This window comes from Lontra canadensis, unplaced genomic scaffold (genome assembly GCF_010015895.1).
Source record: "Lontra canadensis isolate GAN:19392208 unplaced genomic scaffold, GSC_riverotter_1.0 scaffold192, whole genome shotgun sequence".
Classification (NCBI taxonomy): Eukaryota; Metazoa; Chordata; class Mammalia; order Carnivora; family Mustelidae; genus Lontra; species Lontra canadensis.
Genome location: NW_022631186.1, coordinates 1,103,021 through 1,126,748, shown reverse-complemented (window position 1 = coordinate 1,126,748; position 23,728 = coordinate 1,103,021). Strand labels below are relative to the sequence as shown.

The window sequence follows — 23,728 nt, the reverse complement described above, 5'->3', positions numbered from 1 at the left end:
GTTTTCTTAGGTTAATTGATCTGTTAAAAAATGCAAATGGTTTTCTCTTTGCCTGCCCAGAATATTCAGTTTCTATGTTTTGTTTTATCAGGTGTTTAACATCCCTAATTATATTTAGGCATGTGCTTTAAAACTTTCTAAGGTTTTAGCAATTGTTGACAAGATTTAAATTGTAAATGAGACCTCTCTGACTCATAAGGCTTTCCCTTGATATACTAAGTTACTCAACAAGTACTGGTAAACCAATAATAAACCTTGGGTTACATTTGGGTAAATGCTGTAACTACTCTAGAGGTTCTATACATTTCCTAAAGTTTTAATGTTTTGATAGGGTCATCACTTGATAATTTAACCGTATCTATTCTGAGTTCTTGTCATTTGTAATTGTTTTAATTCTCTTGTAAAATGAATTCCGCCTTAAAGGAAATTCATATGGGAGACTTTCATGACAAATACAGGTCTTTGATATGTTGAAATCCTGGAACTGAATTGGGTAAGAACTTCCAGAAGTAAAAGCTGCATTCAGACTAAACCAGAATTAGCAACATGGGACTAGATGAACTGAAAGATTGTAATGTGTCTCTTAATGTTTTGTCTTATTTTAAACATGACTAGTTCTGTAATGTTTGCTCTTCCAGACTAGGGAAACTTTTTCTTAAGTTATCTATAACTTACAGAGATGTAAAAGTTTTCATTTCTAAACAAATCAAGGTATTCAACTCTTTCTCTCTATCCGAACCCTCTGAAACTCAAAAGGTCTCAGCAAGTATTCTTTTTTCCATGGCAATCAGTCATTTGCATAAGTTTGATAAGAATCTGTTCTCCTTGTAACAGGACACCATTGGAAACACTGGTTATTTCACCAAGGCTTGGACTGGAATTTCATATTTGAAAAAGACTCAGATATGACCAGACAGCTTAAAGGAACTAAGGTTGACTTTATAAAATGTGGAGCCATAAAGCCCTTTGGAACTGTTGGCCTGATACCTTGCTTACAGATTTCCCAGCAGCCTCACCTGGTGAGTAAAGAATGCCACTTCCTGGCAGGTGCAGGAACCTCAAGATACTTTGGGGACCTCAGGAAGAGGAATTTGCCCAAATCGACAGGTATTGCAGGCATGTCTGATGGCAACTATGTAGCTTGGCTTCTGGCCTGGAGAGGCTACTAAAAGTTCAACCTAGAGATTCTTTATAAGAAGTTTCAGCAAAGCAGATTCTAAAAGATCTATATGAACACTCACTGTTCTTGCTGAGCTTATATAAATAATTAGGCCAAGTTTGTTAAAACTGGACTTGTTTTTCAAATGAATTAGTCCTGATTTGGCTATCTTTGGAAATGAGGGTTATTTTAGAGAAAAAAATTATGCTTTAATAACACACCTTTATGGATGTTAAATTCTAGATTTGATTGTTTTTAAATGTTTGTTTACCTAAGCTAGACAACTTGAGGTAAACTTCAGAGAAGTTGAACGATAGCTCGTTTAGATGATCCTGCCTTTGCCAGTCAGTCAGCCTCAGATATAAGGAGAGAACTTCAGAAAATTGAAGGATTTGAAGGGAAGAATCTGACTGAGTTAGTGGGAATAGCAGAAACAGCCACTGAGGACTATGCGTCATGCTTGTAGGGGACGAGAGCTCTCTTATAGACTCTGCAGGAAAAGGGTATCAGGTGTCAGCAAAGAAAGCACAGCTTTGTCAGAGCCACGCCACTTATTTCGGCTTTGATCTCCATGATGGAGTGCGTTCACGGAGTCCAGGAAACAGGTGATCACCCGATACCCCTGCCCCACCACGCCCCAACAAGTAAAGGAGTTTCTTGGGACGGTGGGCCACTACAGGCTGTGGATACCGTGGTTCGCGGAGATGGCCTGACCGCTCTATGAACTGACTAAGGGAGGACTCACTAAGGGAGGACAGCTGAGGAAGAAGGAGCATTTCGGGAATTACAAACAGCCTTACTGAGTGCCCCAGCATGGGCCATCCCAGATGTTACCAAGCCCTTCCACTTGTATGTGGATGACAAGGCAGGGGTGGCCAAAGGAGTTTCGACTCAGACTCTGGGTCCTTGGCAAAGGCCAGTGGCCTATCTTAGCAAGAAACTAGATCCAGTAGCGGCTGCGTTCCCCCTCGCCTCCGCATAATTGCTGCCACGGCCCTCCTGGTCAAGGATGCAAGTAAACTGACTTTGGGTCAAAAATCTCATCTTGACCACCACTCATGCTATCGAGTGCCTTCTCCGGACTCCACCAGACCGATGGGTGACAAACGCTTGAGTGATGGGGTACCTCAATGAACCGAAAGTGACTTTCTTGCCCCTGGCAGTGCTAAATCCAGCCATGTTGCTGCCAGAGAAGCTGGCTGACCACCCACACGACTGTGGGGAGGTTCTAACCCAGGTCACAGGAATAAGGCCAGATCTTAGAGACCCTTCCCTCCCGGATGTGGAGATGACTCTGTTCACAGACGGGAGTAGCTACATGGTCGATGGAAAGAGGTATGCAGGGGCTGCGGTGGTTTCTCCTGAGCAGGAACTCTGGACCGCAGCCCTGACACATGGAACCCCGGCGCAAAAAAAAAAAAAAAAGAAAAAAAAAAAAAGGTGGAGCTGATTGCACTCACCAAGGCACTGCATATGGCCAAGGGTAAGACTGCCAACATCTATACGCATGGTAGGCTGGGTAGAGGTTTTTTCTGCCAACCATGAGATGGCAGGAGTAGTAGTCAAAATGCTACTAGAGGTTTGGGTTACCTCTCACATCAGGTCAGACAACAGCCCTGCATTTGTGAGTTCAGTCTCACAGGCATTAGCCAAGGCCGCGGGCACTAACTGAAAACTACATTGTGCCTACCGGCCCCAGAGCTCCAGGCAAGTAGAGAGAATGAACCAGACTCTTAAAGAGACCTTGACAAAGCTAATTCTGGAGACTTGCGGTGGATGGGTGGATCTCCTTCCTTTCACCCTCCTCAGGGCACGATGTACACCCTACTTAAACAAGGTGACCCCATTTGAAATAATGTTCGGGAGCCCCCCCCCGGCTCTGCCCTCAGCTACAAGAGGTTGCCCTGGCAGAAATGACTGATCAGTCTGTACTCCAGTCACTGCAGGCATTACAGTCTGTCTAGCCCACGCAGGGATCCGAACTGTCCACACGGAGATGGAGACGGAGGTGGAACCATATTCTTACCAACCTGGGGACTTGGTTTGGATACGCCACCAAGTGGGAAACTTGGAGCCTCGCTGGAAGGGACCATTTACTGTCATCCTGACCACCCCCACGGCAGTAAAAGTAGAAGGCATCAGGGCCCAGATTCACACGGGTCACACCAAATGAGCCGAGGACAAGGACGCCCCCCAAAGATGGAAGCCGCTGCTGATGGACCCCGCCGACCGTGGACTAAAGCTAAGACTCAAAAGACTATGAGTTCATTGCTGTTCCTATTGTTACCTATTTGTGTAAGAGCTGCTGAGTCACCGCATAAGACAGAAAGGTATAGATGGGAAATTAGATGAACGGAATTAGAAGTGGAAAAGGTTATACAAAGCGGTGAATGGCTAACTCATCAGCCGACTGTGCAATTTAATATAACCTTATGCCAGTTGGCACCCATTAACCCTGTTTAGATGCCTTACAGTTTTACATGTGCCCTAACACTGGGCCTCCCCAATCCGTTGGGGGGAGGGCCTGGGGGCCCACCAGAGTACTATTGTGCACAATAGGGATGCTATAGAAATTTGTTCAACTGGTCCCCATGGATGAATTCCCTAATATCAGCAATTGCCGGCCCCCTGGTTTTATGATTACTAATGTTACTCTTTGGCCCCTGCATTATAAATGCCCTAATGTCATTTGTACAAAAGAAAATTGGAGTGATAAAAATGTTAGTCTTACATGCTCAATATAACCCCTTACAACAGGAGAACATAGAACTGGCTAAAAAGTCAAGGATTTGATTAATCTCCAAAGAAAAGGGGGGAATGTAAGGGCCTACTTAACCAGAGTGACTCCATCTCGGTTAAATAGCCATTTTGTTTTTTATGCAGTAAACTTAGATTGACCCTGCCGCCCACCCCCCTGAGGAATTTACTTAGAAACAAGTCTGGGAAACCAGTAAAATATGGCCAACCAGCCCCTGATAACAGAGCCCATATACTAGGATGTGTCAGGTCGCGGGGAGGGGGCGGGGAATAACAGAGCCCAGAATGCAAGGATGAGTCAAGCCAGGTGGAGACATCCAATCAGGAAAGCACCTCCCTAACCACCAAAGAATGTGGGCCCCGCCTTTTGGGTGCCAATTCTGACCAGAGTGATAGGCTAGTTCAAATAGCTACTATAGGATGAATTGTAATTCAATTGGCCACCTGTGTGTGGCCAGGCTCAACCACATGGCCTTCGCTCTGTAAAAGTTAGTCTGTGAGGCTGGGAGGGGTTGCCTTCTCTGTAAGAAGTGGCCCCGACTGGTCGGTTTGATTCTCAGTGCTGGTGCAAAATAAAGCTTTGCTTCACCTTCGCTTTGTATCAGTCTCGCTCCTTTGATCACAGACCCATCACCTTACTACTAGTTTAGTAATGAAAACAGTGAGGCTTACAGAGGTTAAGTACTTCAAGGTACTTCCCAGCCCGAAGCTCTCCAATTCCAAGTCCCTGAGTGAAGCCATTATTTATTTTGCTCTAATAAGGGTATACTTCCTAATGGGACAGTTTTGAGCTGTATTTTAACTTCTCTTCCTGCAAATCAGACTGGCACACACATATAATGCAAACAATGAAATAGAGTTTGGTAGGTAAATAAAAAACATCATTAAAATGCTCCTTCTGAAGAGGGAGAAGCTACCATTATTGCATGGCTTGTAAAAAAAAGTTAACAAGAACACACCCTTTTAAAAAATTATTACATCAAGACCTCTGATCCATTAACTTAAAACTATTGATTTGAAATCAAATCCCAGTAGCACTGATTTAGGTGTCATTTAAGAAACAAGGCTCAAGGAGAGAGTTAAGATGGCACAGTAGTAGGGGGACCCCAGGCTTGCCTTGTCTCCAAATCACAGCTAGATAAATATAAAAACTTTCCGAACACCCAACAGATCAATCTGAATGGTGAGAGAACAAACTGGAGAACTAGAGAGAAAAGAAGCCTCATCGTGAAGGTAGGACGTGCTATGTGAAGAAAAGAATTGTGGGTGCTGCAGAGGGGAGGGAGCCTTAATCTCAGAGAGAGGAAAGAGAGATAGAGAAACAGAAGGCAGCACACAGGGAACTGCACCAGATAGACAGACTTACCCAACACCATTCACTGGGAAAACTACCGTGGCTGATTATTGCAAGTGTTTACAAGCACTGGAGCCCAAAGTCTGAAGTTTTAGAAGTCCGGGCCACTGCTGGGTGGAGCTGGGCGGGCAGAGTGGTGCCCCTGTGGGGAAGGAGGGCAGAGGCCCAGGAAAGGACAGTGTGCTCTGAGGATCCCCTGGATTACACAGGGAGAAACAGTTCCCCTTCTCGTAGGGCATTTGGGGGAGGTAGAACAGCCTCTCAGAGGACAAAAAAGCTTGTGGATGCCAGTGTGAGACCCCATTTATTAGCACAGGAATGGAGACACCTGCTGAGGGCAGCAAACCTTGGTGCCAGCTTTTTGCTGTGCTTTACCTTAAACTCCAGCCACTGTGTGACAGTGCTAATGGGCATGATCAGCGGTGTGCAGAGATCCTCCCTCAGAGGATCACCATGGCTCCACATGCACCAGGTCCCTAAAGATCAGAGTTTGTAGTTTTGAAATCCAGCCGTGTGCCTGAGATAGAACACAGGAATTCTGTACTGTTTAGCAGGCAGACAGCTTGGAGGCAGGGATCTGACGGAGGCCACAAGAGGGGTGAATATTTGCTTTTCTGTGAGGGCTTCCTAAGTGGGGTGGACAGGAGCTCTCTGCTCTGGGGACAAGAGAGCAGAACAATGCCAATGCCCACCCCCACATCAGCACTGCCCTACTTCAGTGAGCAATACAGCGCCACCTACTGGAGGCTAGAGCTGCTTGCAACAAGCACCCTCTTGCTACCCCTCCCAACACCCTGCAGGTGCATCTCTACTGGGGCAAATCCCCCTGAGAATCAGTGCATCAAGCCCCTTCCCCAGAAGACCAGCACAAATCCCTCACATGCACCACGTCTAGTGATCATAGAGTGCTGTAAACCTTCAACTCTAGAGGAAATAGGATCTGGCTTTGGCTTTTTTTTTTTAACCTCTTTTTAATAGAGCCATTACTCTCAGGAGCAGGAATAGAACAGGCTTCCCTAACAACCACACACACATAAAAATATGACCTAGAATAAATGACAAGGTGGAGGAACTCACCCCAAAAGACAAAACAGGAAGAAGTCACAGCTAGGGATTTATACAGATACAAGGAAGATGTCTGAACCAGAATTTAAATCAACAATTATAAAGATACTAGCTGGGCCTGAGAAAAAGCACTGAAGACACAAGAGAATCCTTTACTGCAGAGGTAAAAGAAATACAACCTAGTAAGGCCAAAATTAAAAATGCTATAACCAAGATGCGAACGTGAATGGCTGCCATGACAATGAGGATGGACAAAGCAGAGGAATAAATCAGTAACAGAGAAGATGAAAGTATAGAAAATAATGAAACTGAAAAGAAGAGGGAAAGAAAAGTATTGGATCACAAATGTAGACTTAGGAAACTCAGCAACTCCATGAAGCATATTTCTATCACAGGAGTCCCAGAAGAAGAGAAAGAAAAAGGAGGTTTATTTGAACAAATTATAGCTGAAAACGATCTTAATCTGGGGACAGAAACAAACATTGAAATCCAAAAATCACAGAGAACTCCCATTAAAGGTAACAAAAGCTGATGATCATCAAGACATATCATAGCCAAATTCACAAAATACACAGACAAGGAAAGAATCATGAAAGCAGCAAGGTAAAAAAAAAAAGTCCTTAACCTACAATGGAAGACAACAGGTTCCCAACAGATAACTCCATAAACTCTTGGCTGGCCAGAAGAAATGGCATGATATGTTTAATATGTTGCCTGGGAAAAATATGCAGCCAAGAATATTTTATCCAGCAAGGCTGTCATTCAGAATAGAAAGAGAGATAAAGAGTTTCCCAGACAAACAAAACTAAAGGAGTTCATGACCACTAAACCAGCCCTGCAAGATATATACAAGGGCCTCTTTAGATGGGGGAAAAGAAGACCAAAGGTGACAAAGACTAAGAAGGAACAGAGAACATCATCAGAAACACCAACTTTAAGATAATACAATGGTACTGAATTTGTATCTATCAATAATTATTCTGAATGTAAATGGACTAAATAATACAATCAAAAGACACAGGGTACTATGAAGGAAAGGATAAAAAAAAGACCCATCTATATGCTGCCTATAATACTCATTTTAATTTTTTTACTACCATTATTAAGACATATATTTTTTTCAAATTTTTATTTAAATTCAGGAAAATTCAGGGGTTCATCACTTACAACATCCAGTGCTCATCGTAACAAGTGCCTCCTTAATACCCATCCCATGTCAAGCCCATCCCCTACCCAGCTTCCTCTACCAACCCTGTTTGTTTGCTATCATTAAGAGTTACAAGAGGTTCATTTTAGACCTAAAGACACCTGCAGATTGTAAGTGAGTGGATGGAGAACAAAAGAAAGACAGACTAGCCATACTTACATCAAAAAAACTATATTTTAAACCAACGACTATACCAAGAGATAAAGGGCACTATACCATAATTAAGGAGTCTATCCATCAAAAAGATGTAACAGTTGTAAATATTTATGCTCCCAACTTGGAAGCACCCAAATATATAAATCAATTAATAACGTATATAAACTCATTGATAATAATACAATAATAGTAGGGGACTTTAATACCACACTTATAGCAATGGAAAGACCATCTGAACAGAAAATCAAGAAGGAAACAATGACCTTAAACAATATACTAGACCAGATGGACTTAATAGACATATTCAGAACACTTTATCCTAAAGAGCAGAATACACATTCTTTTCAAGTGCACATGGCACATTCTCCAGAATAGATTACATACTGGATCACAAATCAGGCCTCAACAAATACAAAAAGATTTAGATCATACCATGTGTATTTTCAGACCACAACGCTATGAAACTTGAGGTCAACCATGAGAAAAAATTTGGAAAGACTACAAATACATGGAGGTTAAAGAACAGCCAACTAAAGAATGAATGGGTTAACCAGGAAATTAAAGATAAAAAAGAAAAAAGATACATGGAACCAATGAAAATAAAAACACCAGTCCAAAACCTCTGGGAGGTAGTGAAGGTGGTAGGTCCTAAGACGGAAGTAAATACACATAATATACATAAATATACGTAATATACATAAATAAATATATTGCAATAGCAATACAGGCCTACCTCAAGAAGCAAGAAAAGTCTCAAATACACAACCTAACCGTACACCTAAAGGAGCTAGGAAAGGAACAGCAAATAAAGCCTAAAGCTGGAAGAAGGGAAATAAGAGATTAGAGCAGAAAGAAATAATATAGAAATCAAAAAACTAGAGAAGTTCAATGAAACTAAGAGCTGCTTCTTCGGAAGAAAAAAACTGATAAACCCCTAGCCATACTTATCAAAAAGAAAAGAGAAAGAACCCAAATAAATAAAATCATGACTGAAAGAGGAAAGATCACAACCAACACCACAAAAACAAAGAATTATAAGAGAATATTATGAAAAGTTATATGCCAACCAAATGGGCAATCTGGAAGAAATGGATAAATTCCTAGAAACATACAAATGACCAAAACTGAAACAGAAAGAAAGAGAAAATCTGAACAGACCCATAACCAGTTAAGAAATTGAATCAGTAAACTAAAATCTCCTAACAAACAAAACTCCAGGGCCAGATGGCTTCCTAAGGGAGTTCTACCAGACATTTCAATAAGAATTGGTACCTATTCTTCTCAAACTGTTCCAAAAAACAGAAATGGAAGAAAACTTCCAAACTATTTCTATGAAGCCAGCGTTACCTTGATTACAAAACCAGACAAAGACCCTGCTATAAAGGAGAATTACTAAGCCAATATCCCTGGTGAACATGGTTGTAAAAATTCTCAATAAAATACTAGTGAATCAAGTTCAACAATACATTAGAAGAATTATTCACCATGATCAACTGGGATTTATTTCCAGTTGCAGGGGTGGTTCAATATTCACAAATAAATCAATGTGATACACCACAGTAATAAAAGAAAGGATAAAGACCATATGATCCTCTCATTCGATGCAGAAAAAGCATTTAACAAAATACAGCATCCATTCTTGATTTTTAAAAAAACCCTCAACAAGGAGGAATAGAGGTAACATACCTCAACATCATAAAGATCATATAAGAAAGATCCGCAACTAATATAATCTTCAATGGGGAAAAACTGAGAGCTTTTCCTCTATGGTTAAGAACAAGACAGGGAAGTCCACTTCACCATTACTATTTTTTTAAGATTTTATTTCTTTATTTGACAGAGAAAGAGAGATCACGAGAAGGCAGAGAGGCAGGCAGAGATAGAGGAGAAAGCAGTATCCCCACTGAGCAGAAAGCCCGATGCAGGGCTCGATCCCAGGACCCTGAGATCATGACCTGAGCCGAAGGCAGAGGCTTAACCCACTGAGCCACCCAGGCGCCCCTCACCATTACTATTTAACATACTACTGGAATGAACAATCATACAACAATCTTAGGATCAGCCATCAAACAACACAAAGAAATATAAGACATCCAAATTGGCAAAGAAGAAGTCAAACTTTATTTGTAGACAACATGATACTCTGTAGAAAACCAAAAGACTCCACCAAAAAAATCGCTAAAGCTAATACATTAATTCAGCAAAGTTGCAAGATATAAAATTAGTGTATAGAAATCTGTTGCATTTCTATACACCAATAATGAAGCAGCAGAAAAAGAAATAAAGGAATCCATCCCATTTACAAATGCACCAAAAACCACGAGATACCTGGGAATAAACCTAACCAAAGGGACAAAAGACCCACCCTCCGAAAACTATAGAACATTTATGAAAGAAACTGAAGAGGACACAAGGAAATGGGAAAAAATTCCAATGCCATGGATTGGAAGAACAAATATTATTAACATGTCTATACTATCCAAAGCAACCTACACATTTTATGCAATCCCTATCAAAACACCACCAGTATTTTTCACAGAGCTAGAACAAAGAATCCTAAAACTTGTATGGAACCATAAAAGACCCTGAATAGTGAAAGCAATTTTGAAGAAGAAAAGCAAAGCAGGAGCCATCAGGACTCCAGACTTTAAGCTATATTGCAAAGCTGTAGCTATTAAGACAGTATAGTACTGGCACAAAACAGACACATAGATCAATGGAACAGAATAGAAAACCCAGAAATGGACCCACAACTATATGGCCAACTAATCTTCAACAAAGCAGGAAAGAATATCCAATGGAAAAAAGACAATCTCTTCAACATATGGTTTTGGGAAAACTGAAGAGCAACATGCAGAAAAATGAACCTGGACCACTTTCTTACACCATTCACAAAAATGAATTCAATATTGATGAAAGACCTAAATGTGAGACAGGAAACCTGTCTCCTCCTTGAGGAGACCACAGGCAATAACTCTTTGACCTTGGTCATAGCAACTTCCTATTAGAGATGTCTCTGGAGGCAAAAGAAACAAAAGCAAAAATGAACTCTTGGAACTTCATAAAGATAAAAAGCTTCTGCAAAGCATAGGAAACAATCAATAAAAATAAAGGAGCCTATGAAGGAAGACAACATATTTACAAATGACATATCTGATAAAGGGTTAGTACCCAAAATCAATAAAGAATTTATAAAACTCAGCACTGAAAACACAAACAATCCACTTTAAAAAAGGGCAGAAGACATGAATAGACATTTTTCCAAAGAAGATATCCAGATGGCCAACAGACACATGAAAAGATGCTCAACATCACTCATCATCAGGAAAATACAAATCAAAACCATGATGAGATACCACCTCACACCTGTCAGAATGGCTAAGTCAACAGCTTCGCATCCTGGCAAGGATGTGGAGAAAGGGGAACCAACCCTCTTACACAGTTGGTGGGAATGCAAGATGGTGCAGCCACTCTGGAAAAGAAAAACAGTATGGAGTTTACCTCAAAAGTTAAAAATAGAGCTACCCTAGGACCCAGCAACTGCACACTTAGGTATCTCCCCAAAGGGCTCCGAAGTACAGATTTGAAGGGGTACATGCACCTGGATGTTTACAGCAGCAATATCCACAACAGTCAAACTATGGAAAGAGCCCAAATGTCCAACGACCAATGAATGTATAAAGAAGTGGTATATACATACAATGGAATATTACTCAGTCATAAAAAGAATGAAATTTTGCCATTTGCCACAAGGTGGTAGAGCTAGAGCATATTATGCTAGGCGAAATGAGTAAGAGAAAGACAAATACCATATGATTTCACTCACATGTGGAATTTAAGAAGCAAAAAAACTGAACATATGTGAAGGGGAAAAAAAAAACAAAAAAGAGAGAGTGAAAGAAACCATAAGAGACTCTTACAGATAGATAACAAGCTGAGGGTTAATGGAGGAGGTGGGTGGGTTATGGGCTAGATGGGTGGTGGGTATTAAGGACACTTGTTATTATGAGCACTGTGTTTTATAAGTAAGTAATGAATCTCTAAATTCTACCCCTGAAACTGATTTTATACTATATGTTAATTAACTAGAATTTAAATAACAATATTAATCAATTAATTGAAAAAAATTTTTAAAGGATTATTTTCAACATTTGGGATGGGAGAAGTTAGGGTTAACAGATTGGGTTAACAGTTAGGGTTGCCAGATTTAACAAATAAAAATACAAGACACCCAGTTAAATGTGTATTTCAGAATTATGTCCCATTCAATGTTTAGGATATATGAAAAAAAGTTCACTGTTTATCTGAATTCAAATTTAACTTGGTGTCCTGTATTTTACCTCATAACCTAAGAAAAAAGAACTAAATATCCAGTTCTATTATGTTTTTGTTTGGTTTTGACTTTGAATTTTTTTTTTTTTTTAAGATTTTATTTATTTGACAGAGAGAGATCACAAGTAGACAGAGAGGCAGGCAGAGAGAGAGACAGAGAGAGAGAGAGAGAGGGAAGCAGGCCCCCCGCCGAGCAGAGAGCCCGATGCGGGACTCGATCCCAAGACCCTGAGATCATGACCTGAGCCGAAGGCAGCGGCTCAACCCACTGAGCCACCCAGGCGCCCCTTGACTTTGAATTTTTTAAAGCAACAGGTAAAAGGGAAATAGAACATAAAAGCTTTCTGGCAGGTTTAAACCACAGGAATATTTTATTTAGAGTTAATGGTTAGTTAAAGCTCTGAAAACATAAACTCTATTTCCAGAGCTATTTTGTTATAATGTGATCACTAAAATAAAGAATAACTCCAAGGTCTATCATGGTACGCAGATGTTTTGTAAATGATACTCTGTCTCCTCCCTTCACCCTAAGAAAAACAACCCCCCAGTGAAGTCCTTGAAGCAAAACTAATCTGATGTGAAAAACTGAAAATATATATATATATATGGCTTTTACTACTTGCCAGGTAGAAGTCATCAAGGCCACAATCCCTAGAACCTTCTTAAAAGCTATTAAAATAGCGTCAAAATTTACTTGCACCTCAAAGCAGAGTTTAACATAAGTGTTCAAAGTCAGGAAAAGAAGAGAAGCTATCATTTTCCCTTAGAACCCAGGCTTCATTCAGAAGGTTATTTTCTTATAATGATTGAATATTAATTCCCATATGTGTCTGGTACTGTGCCATGCCAGATTTTCTTTATGTCTCCCTGGAGTATAGACTAGTTGGTGAGACATTACTAGGATATGACCAATAAATCTTTTAACAAGGGTACTCATAGTTTAAAGAGGTGATTCCCCCTTCCTGGACTAAAAGCCAGTTAGAAAATTCACAGGTGGGTGCCTGAGTGGCTCCGTTGGTTGAGCGACTGCCTTCACCTCAGCTCAGGTCATGATCCCAGAGTCCTGGGATCGAGTCTGGCATCGGGCTCCCAGCTCCATGGGGAGTCTGCATCTCCCTCTGACCTTCTCCCCTCTCATGCTCTCTCTCTCTCTCTCTCTAATAAATAAAGAAAATCCTTTTAGAAAAGAAAGAAAGAGAATTCACGTGTAAGGGCTCCTGGGTGGCACAACCTGTATCAGGCTCCCTGCTCAGAGGGGAGCCTGCTTCTCCCTCTCCAGCCTGCTGCACCCCCTGCTTGTGGTCTCTCTCCCTCTCTGTCTGTCAAATAAATAAAATCTTTTTTAAAAAGATTTTTAAAAATTTTTAAATTTTAAAATATTTAAAAATTTTTTTAAAAAAGATTTTATTTATTTGACAGACAGAGATCACAAGCAGGCAGAGAGGCAGGCAGAGAGGCAAGCAGGTGGGGGGGAAGCATACTCCACGCTGAGCAGAGAGCCCGATGTGGGGCTCCATCCCAGGACCCTGAGATCATGACCTGAGCCGAAGGCAGAGGCTTAACCACTGAGCCACCCAGGTGCCCCAAATAAAATCTTTTTAAAAACTTGACATGTAAAACCAAAACCATGTCCATGTTGTAAACAACTCGCAGGTCACAGTTTTTTTCTGTGGTGAACACTTTGGTTTTGTACAAGTAGGGAAAATAACCAAGATTCCTCCCTTCTCAGGGTATTGCCAGGCCAGGCTCTCTAGGCTGGTTCGGTTTGGTTGTGGAATCCCTAGCTCAGCTTATATCCCTAATCCAAAGCCAGGCAAATCACCATGCCGGGGGAGAACGGTCATTCTCCCAAAAGCAGTGGGCACAATCACCTGTGGTGTTTGTTAGGCTACAGGTGCTCAGGTTTCACCCAAGACTACCCTAAGGGTACCAAAAATTTTATTTGGGGAAAAAAAGACTCCCCAGGAAATTCAGATGCACAGTCTCAGTAAAGAACATCACATTACCTAGCCAGATGACTCAAATCACATTAGGCTGCATTCACATTAGGGCTAAACACGATGTTCATCCCTCCTGAGGTTGTCTCCCCTCCAGGTGACTAAAAAAATAAACTCACAAGGCTGATCTGGTTCATCTTTAGTGTTATTTCATGGACTAAAATACTCTGAGAATGCTCCATTTTCATTCCAGTTGTCTGCTGAGGCCATGGCAAAGCCCTTCCCAGTACAAGGGAACACTCAACAGCTCATGAAATAGCTTTAACCTTTCAGGAGACAAAAGAAAAAAATTAGAGAGAGAAGATGATCTTTAAATGCATTGCCTTAGACATGAGCTCATGAACTATGGTCAAGGTAAAAGTACATTACACTCAAATTTTGCTGGTTTAGTATATAAAGGAGGCAGGAAGAGAAGGATGTTCTTGTTGTTACAAAAACTGAAAATGAAGGGTAAGTTCTCTTCCCAAGTTCACCAGTTACCCATGTGTAACTCAGCAAATAATTTGCTCTCTCAGTGTTTAGATGACTGCGCACTCTGAGAGAAAACCATTTACTTGAAAGTCAATAAGACAGCCAACATATTATACTACAAATACTGCACATTTAAAAAAAAAGACATTTTAGATCAGTACAATATTCTTAATCTTGCCTGCTTTATCTTTTTACAGCATGCAGCCCTGTGGCTCAACCTCCATTTCTCCAGGGCAAAGTCAATTCAGAAACCAATCCCTTCAACAGCTAGATAGAAAGGACAGGATCAATAAAGGAATAACAAGTACTCCAATTGTTTCTATTATCAGACAGCTCCACAGTGCACATATATGATGTCACAGCAAAACAGAGAAGAGCATAAGCTCCGAGGAAGACAGGATATGATAACTGATGGCAACTTTAATAGTTTAACCTAAGTAACTATAGCTCCTCTTACCACAGGCACCTTATACCAGCCCCCTAGAGGGGATGAGACAGATCTTGTGTGAGGGGAATGGCAATTTTTTAAGATAAAGGAACAGAGGCCTCTGTTAACAGATTTGATTAACAAAAACAAAAGTAGGGGCACCTGGGTGGCTCAGTGGATCAAAGCCTCTGCCTTTGGCTCAGGTCATGATCCCAGGGTTTGGGATTGAGCCCCGCAGAGGGTGCTCTGCTCAGCGGGAGCCTGCTCTTCCTCCTCTCTCTCTCTGCCTGCCTCTCTGCCTACTTGTCTGTCAAACAAATAAATAAAATCTTCAAAAAAAAAAAAAAAACTAAAACACTGTCTCCAGCCTAAATAACTAAACATCAATTAGTTATAAAGAATTTTAGTGAGTCTCTCTATATTGTATCATAGCAGGATAAAAATTACCCAGGATCTCTCAATATTGCTTTTTAAAATAAGAACGTGAGGGGCGCCTGGGTGGCTCATTCTCTTAAGCGTTTGCTTTCAGCTCAGGTCATGATCCCAAGGTCCTGGGATCGAGCCCCACATCGAGCTCCCTGCTCATCGAGCTCTGCTCAGGGGAGCCTGCTTCTCCTTCTCCCTCTGCCCCTCCTCCTGCTTGTGATCAATGTCAAATAAATAAATAAATAAAATCTTTTAAAATTAGAAAAAAAAAGAATGTGAGTTCTATATATAGTTAAATTCCTTTTACTGTCTCTGGACCCTTATGTATGCAATTCGAACCATGCATAAATCGAAACACGAAGGCTGACACAGCTCTTAACAGTTTGTAAGAAATGTTCAGACAGTATCTTGTTTTAGCATCCCAGGAGTTCCATGAGATATTACCCCATCCTCGTTTAACAAATGATAAAGCTGAAGCACAGAGATGCTAAACACCCTGCCTAAGATTACTCTGGATCCTGCTATCTCTTTCCAAGCTCACAAGAGAAAAAAAAAAGATTTCATTTACACTCAGGTTTTTCTGAACAATGCAGTAAAATCAAGTATTGATGCTGTCATATATGAATGCTGAACCTCATGCCCTCTCCAAATCTTACAGCAATGGTTTACCCTTACACTGTCATGAAGACTCCTTCATGAAAGGTAATGAAAGCTAAGGAATCCCCACCCCATTAAAAAAGGTACATACGCAGATGTTCATAGTAACATTATTCATAATGGCCAAAGAGTGGAAACCACCCCAAAATCCATCATTTGAGGACAGATATACCAAAATGTGGTATATCAATACAGTGGAATATCACTCAGGTAAAAAAGGAATGGTGTACTGATGCAATGTGGATGACACTTGAAAACATTATGCTAAATGAAAGAATCTAGTCACACAGAAGACCATATGTTATATGACTCCATCTATAAGAAATGTCCAGAATAGGCAACTTAACAGAGATAGAAAGTATATTTATGCTTGTCTAAATTAGTGGTTGGGTGGGTTGAGCAGAAATGGGGAGTGACTGCTGATGTGTACAGGCTTTCTTGCTGAGGTAATGAAGATATTGTAAAATTGATTGTAGTGATGGTTGCACAGCCATGAACACGTAAAAGCCACTCAATTGTGCACTTTAAATGATGTATTATATGGTATGCAAATTATATCTCAATAAAGATGCTATTTAAAAATCATTAAAATACATATAGTGAGTAATATTTCCCAAATAATTTCTGATGGTTCACCAAGACCCTGAAACCCATCTACAGGTACACTGGTGTCCAAGACTCAGGGTCAATAACTCCTGATCTACAGAAATAAGAATCATCCTATTTTCTTTGTTCTACATTTGAGTTTTATTTTAGCTTCCCCTACCACAACTATCAAACCTATGCCTCCTACTTTTTAAGATCACTATTTCCACCTATTAGATCACATGACCACAGTATTTTTCAATATTGATTCATTACATCTAATAGGTGAGACAAGACTGATACACAAATAACAACATACAAAACAGAAGGTGAATCTTGCATTTAAAAAGCCAGGGAAGATCAACAAGGAAGAATGATTAAAGGAAACCTTATTGACAGAGGTGGACATTTAATGCTCTATTTAACCTTGAAGAATAGGTAGGAGATGAACATGCAGAGAAGGAGTAAGGAGAATTTCAGAGGAGAGCAGAATCAGGGATGTTGCCGAATAGTTCCTAGGAACCATGAAGAGAGGACTTACTGTCAAGCTCAGGATCCTGGACTTTAATCCATAGGCTCTAAGAAGCCAAGGAAGGCTGCTGAGTAGGATAGTTATCTAATCAAAGTCGTATATTAAGACTGTTCAGTAATATCTGGGAGTATGTGGAAGGCAGAAAAACTGAAAGCAAGGAAACAAATAGGGAGCCTATTAAAAACAGTATGAAGAAAAAGAAAAAGTATGAAGAAACGAAGAAAAAAAATAGTACAAAGAAAAAGTTACAGTATGATTTAGAGAATGACGTCTTGACCCAGCAGCCATTTTAAAAGATTAAGGCATCCACGGAAAAAACGAGTGCTTTGATATTGCAGTAGCTACTCATTTAAGGTACTGCCAATATACAAACCAGCTGTAGTTCATCATGGTACGTATTTCCCTTGAAAAACCCCATCTACAACATGAGTTTTGAGATCTCCTCAAGACAGAATTTTAACATTACATTTTTGGCTATTCGTGAGATTTTGTGTGGCTGTTTGTGGGATTAGGAGGGGGCGCCAAAGATTCCTTTCGGTTCCCTTTGCTCCATTAACTCCACAGGAAATATTTCAAGTTCTGTAACTTTACAAAAATTAATCCTGATAAGAGTTGGATGATAAGCTTCCACGTGACCAACAAAACCCAAACTCCAAGACTAAAAGACCTTAGACAAAAATGACATATTTGCAGTAGCAAACAGTAAACGGTCAGAGAACTCACTGACCGCAACATAATTCCCTTGAAATTGCTTTGTTTCTATTTGTGCGCCCGAGGTGATTTGTGGCAGGGCATAAGCTTCGGCAGCAACCATTTCTGGGTTACAGACCAGCACAGGACACACAGCGTGGGCGAGTTTACACCCAGGAACCGCTGAGGATTAGTATTCCCTCGGAAGAGACTAAGAGGGAGCCAGGAGCTACTTCAAAGTATCCCTCCTTTTACAGGGCGATGTTAAACACAGGGACTAGGAAAGACGGGGTTGAAGACCTGAGTCACGTGACACCCTGCCCTGCCCTATCCCCACAAACTCGTTTCCCAGAGCCCAAGACATTACCCCTTAGCCCTTTTACTTCCAGTCCCTGGCCCCTCTTCCCCCGCCTTAAAACACCCTCCATGTCCCCTATCCCTTTAGATCTCTGCTCACTTGTCCCGGATGATGGTCTGCAGCTCCCGGATCTGATCATTCATAGGCAGCAGTTTAAGCTGCGACCCGATCTGCTGGGAGAATTCGCGGTCCCCAAGGAGGGATTCGCTGGTTGGTGCGTCACAGTTGCCACTACCACCGCTGCTCTCTGAGTTGAGGCTGGCCTCGTCGCAGGCCGGACGATCCAGCTCAGTTGGTATGCTGGAATGAGCACACCCTGCGAGGAGAGTCGGCATGGTCTTGGAGGCGCTGTTTCCCCCGGGTTGGTCTGACATCAGGTCGCCGGGTCGCAGCGGCTCAGAGCTCGGGGTAGAGACAGAGTTTGCTTTCTGGTTGTGACGAGGCGTGGAGTCCGAACACCGTAAGTCCTTAGCCATACACCAGGCCCCGGGCTTTCCCTGCAGCTACTGACCCCTAAGGCTAAAGGAGAGCGAGGAGAAGAGGCCGATGCTCATCCGCTCGCCTGTTCGTCCCGGACGTTTCCAAACTCTTAACGGCGATTACGCCCTCTCACCCTACCACCCCCTTCCCGGCCTCCGTAAATTCCCCTGGGCGCGTTATGTCCCTGCCCCTCCCACACCGGACGTACAGCCTGCCTAGACCCTATTGGCTCCTCTCCGTGTTACTCTCAGGCGAACTGAGAGTAACCCTTTGATCACCGGGCTGCGTGGGTTCCCACGCCTTAACCAGGCGGCCGGGACGGAGCCAGGGGTGCTTGGTTCCAGGCTCTTCCGGGAGCCGTTAGGGGTTCTGCATGCAAAACTTTGGGGGCGTGGTGGAGCCAGAAAAATCTGGGAGTGGAGAGTGATAAAATGATTACGTACAGAAGGCCCACTGGTTTTAGACTTTGTGTGTTGGCCGAGAGATTATACTTCAAAAAACGGTATCTTCACTTAGCTTGTCTGTGTAACCAAAAGGAAAAGTAAAAAGCAAAAAGCTGCCGAAGAGCCCGCCTTCTACTAGACTGTTCTACAAACTGCAGCTTCCCAAGGGTGCTTGACCACTAGAGTTTTCCTTATCTTTATTCGTTGGGACCTACATTGAACTGTTACTATGGGGATTCCGACAGCATATCAGATCCACGACCACTTTGTTTATTGTAAGTACTTAGAAAGACACATTTTTGAATCTTTGGGGAAAGAAGGTCCAGGCAGCAGTACTTCTCAACACCAGTGTGTATTAGAACAATTGAAGAGCTTGTTAAAAATGCAGGTTCTCGTGGCCTGCCTTTGAGATTCTGATCCAGTAGATCTGAGAAAGGATCAAAGAATCCTTGTTTTTAACAAGCAACCCAGCAATTATGATCTTTTTTAAAAAGAGCACGCTGTAAGAAAGTAATTTACAGGCTTCCTTTTTAAAGAGCTATAATGTGAAAGTCAGACACCTGCTAATTCTGCTAAAGAAAACTATTGAGCGACATTTAACAAGTCCCTTTCCCTTTCTGGACTTGCCTCTCCCCATCTATAAATGAGATGTATTAACTATTTAACTCCTAAATGTTCTTCCAATTTTGACATTCTATAATTCTATTTTGCCTCCCAAAAAAACAATTCTTAAAATTCCCTTTTCCACAGAGTCACATAAGCAACTCACAAGAGATCAGAGTAACATTAGTAACAGATAACAAGACTATCCAGGCCTTTCTTTGGTGGGACTTGAGCCTTGATATGGCTCTCTGTTTCCAATTTTTTGTTTATTGTTTAGGTATTCATATTAATGGTATTTTTAATCCCTTTGTTTCACTCCTATTTTCTCTGCTTTGTTCCTGACCCTCTAGGTCAGTACACTATTAGCTATAATTATAGAGAGTTTAAATTTGATTGGATGAAAGGCATTGCAGCCTAAAATTGTAATCGAGTCACTTTTGAAAGCTTATGTATTTGTCCACCTAGCACTGCATGTAGTTCAAAGGGCCTCTGGGTTTAAAAGACAAATCTGGCTACTTTGCCAATGGATGCTCTAAAGGAAAACACTGCAGTACAGTATTGTTTCGCTATCAGTAATTTAAATGAACTAATGAATCTAAAATGGTATCGTGAGATATTCCAGGACTAAAACTGGACTGTAGTCATTTTTGTCTAGTTTCTTATCAGGCAAATGGCTTGTTCTCAAGGCCACAGAATATGAGTTAGGACAGTACAACTGCTAGTGTGTCTTCTGTTTTCACTCTTATAGGAAATATTCATACATACACTTACCTATGTTAACCAGTAATCATTAGAAAATCTATGTATGTAGTTATTTAAGAAGCTATTAAAGCACAATTCACTAATGAGTAGATAATGACACCTAAAGTTTGGTACTTTGTAATTTACAAAGCACTTCTATACATTCTCTCACTTAATTTTCAAAAAACAAAAAAGCTGGAGGTTTACCAAGCCCCATTTAGAGATCTTATCTGTGTGATTCTTTTTCTTAGTGACTTGTCCAAAGTCACACATCCAAAAAGTAGCAGACCAAGACAAAAACCCCAGTCTTTTGACTTCAGATGCAACCTTCTTCACACATACTGATAGAACCATGAAATCATTCGGTTAACAAATACTAGCTGAGCCCTTAACTATTTGCCAGGAACGTTGCTATGTGCTGGAGCAGATACAAAGAAAAATGAGTGACGATCTTGAAATTCTCCATGGTGGTAGAGGTCAGGGATAGTATGGATCTTTGAAAACCAAAGGACAAAATTAAGCAGCAGGAAAACCTAAACCAAAAATGCTAATAACAGAATTGACAAATTTGAATTTAGCTCTCTTGCTCACTTTTTTTATGAAGGCATGAAGCCAGATAAAGCAAAAGCTGGAAAATTCCCCTGTAGTAATTGAGATGACTGTAAACTTCATTTTAGGTTGTGAGCTCTAAATTTGATATATCCCTAAAAATTATTTAATATATCCCTAAATTTGATATATCCCTAAAAATTATAAAAACCAATTGCTTGTGTCAATAGAAATCCTTTACATACTTCTACATAGTACTTTTAGAAAGCACTTTATATAGAGGTTATCTTGTTCAACATTGTGGAGTAGTGAGACTCAGTATTACAATTTCTGTTTTACAGGTGAGAAAATTAAGACTTAGGAAACTAATTTAGAGTTACATCATGAATAGTAGAGTTGGGAGAAGGCAAAAGAGAATTCATATTAATATAATCTCTATTTTCTATGCAGTATGCTTTAGTTACCTCATTTAAATCTTTCAATAACCTTGGAAGGCTGTATTTGTTATCTATTTGTTATCTGATATTTACTGATAACAAAACAAATGTAATGAGATTAACTTGACACTGTCACACAGGTAGTAAGTGCAGGAGCAGAGATTTTTTTTTTAAGATTTTATTTATTTGTCAGAGAAAGAGAGAGAAAGTACGCACAAGCCAGGGGAGTGGCAGGCAGAGGGAGAAGCAGGCTCTCTGCTGAGCAAGGAGCCAGATGCAGTACTCGATCCCAGGATCCTGGGACCGTGACCTGAGCCGAAGGCAGACACTCAAATGACTGAGCCACCTGGGGGCCCCAGGAGCAGAGATTTGAATGAAAGGTCAATTTGACTGTTCCTATAACCCAGGTCCTCAAATTTGTCCAAGTTATCTTCCTCTACTATAGACCACACTTTATGTTTGTACTAGATAGTATCTCACCTGAAATACCAGATTAAACCTATGAATCAAAAATTGTACTATATGACTGAGCTGGGGGATCCTGATATAATTATGTTAATACATAGTTCTCAGATGAACTCTTTGATAATCCCTTTGTGCCCTAAGCTCCAAGAATTCTTTAATTCAATTGACTTTGGTGATGCTTAAGCTATTGCATTACTTTACTTTTTTAAAAAGATTTTATTTATTTGACAGAGAGATAGAGCACAGGTAGGCAGAATGGCAGGCAGAGGGGAGAGGGAGAAGCAGGAGCCCCATATGGGGTTTGATCCCAGGACACTGAGATCATGACCCGAGCCAAAGGCAACTGCTTAACTAACTGAGCCACCCAGCTGCCCCTGCATTGTTATTTTAAATGTCTTATGAACAAAAATTTTAATTAAAAGTTTAGCCAGTGTTCTGAACAAATACTGTGGTTTGCTTCTCTCCAAATAGCTATAACAACTTTTAAATGTATGCCTTGGTTCTATGGCTTCCAATAATCTCAAAATCTCTATTTGGATATCTTTTCAAATGTGTACCTTTTTTTTTTTTGCCATTTACTCCTCCTTTCAAAATTTTTGAATCACTTTTAAAATACATATTTACCTGATGATTCACAAACCTATACCCCTGGGGCAAATAATACATTCTATGTTAATAAAATAATTTTAAAAAGAGTACTTAGTACTCTGATTTGGAATAATAAAAAAGTACATATTTACAGCCTTTTGCAGTTAGTTTACTTGTAAGTACAAAGACCCTCCTGTGGAGCTTAAACAATTTCTGGTAAGGTGTATGGGGCAGGGCAGGCAGATCTTTTATAAAGAATTATTCCATGTTCTAAGAAAGAAAATACCTTGTATAAGAGGTATAAAATAGAACTTGTTAATATGATGTATTAATAACTGAGGTGTCTTGTTTTTTTAAGATTTTTTTTTTTATTTGAGAGAGAGAGGAGAGGGAACATGAGCAAGTGGTGGGGGGCAGGGAGGGGAGAAGCAGACTCCTGCCTGAGCAGGGAGCCCGAAGTGAGGCTCCATCCCAGTTCCCTGGGATCATGACCTGAACCAAAGGCAGATGCTTCACCGACTGAGCAATCTAAGCATCTCCTGAGGTGTCTTTTTTTGTGTTTTGTTGATTTTTTATATTGTATACTTTGAAATTTTTCTGTTTTTCTTTTGTGTAAATTCTAAAGTTATTTTTTTTCTAGTTACCTTGGGACTTATATAACACATTTTCTAACAGTATAGTTTAAATTGGTAACAACTTTAATTTTAATCACATATAAAAACTCTACACTTTAACTTCTCCTGCCCCACTTTAAGTTATTGTCACAATTTACATTTATTCCTGTTATGTATCATTAAACATATTTTACTTATAGTTATTTATAATAATTTTCTTTTTTTAAGTAAGTTCTATGCCCAGTGTGGGGTTGAACTCATGATCCTGAGATCAAGAGTCACATGCTCTACTGACTGAGCCAGCCCGGCACTTCTATAATGATTTTCTTTTAACTTTTATATTTGAATTTAAATTTATTTACTCACCACCATTATACTAATGCAGTGTTCTTTCATTTGTCTATATATTTACCTTTACCAATGAGTTTCATATTTTCTTACTAGTGTTGAGTAGCTGCTTAGTGTCCCTTTGTTTCAACTTGAAGAACTCCCTTCAGCATTTCTTAAAAAGCAGGTCTAGTGGTGATTAAGTCCCTCAGATTTTGTTTGTACGGTCTTTATCTCTCTTTCATTTTTTTCTTCCAAGTTTGTATTTAAATTCCAGTTATTAACATACAGTGTAATACTAGTTTCAA

The 23,728-nt window shown here is 40.4% G+C and overlaps 1 protein-coding gene across 4 annotated transcripts in view; it reads right to left on the bottom strand.

The window, feature by feature from the left end:
• The window catches only part of UPRT (uracil phosphoribosyltransferase homolog), a 34,919-nt gene extending 16,158 nt beyond the window's left edge, over positions 1-18,761 (bottom strand). For 2 of the 4 annotated variants that reach the window (XM_032847724.1, XM_032847722.1), the window contains exon 1: positions 18,273-18,761. In XM_032847724.1, coding sequence (XP_032703615.1) covers positions 18,273-18,649 — 377 coding nt within the window. In that variant the 5' untranslated portion in view covers positions 18,650-18,761. Of the gene's footprint in view, positions 1-14,146; positions 14,294-18,272 lie in introns of all 4 variants that reach the window. The other 2 variants (XM_032847725.1, XM_032847721.1) reach the window with 2 other exon arrangements.
• Positions 18,762-23,728: the final 4,967 nt, after the last annotated feature.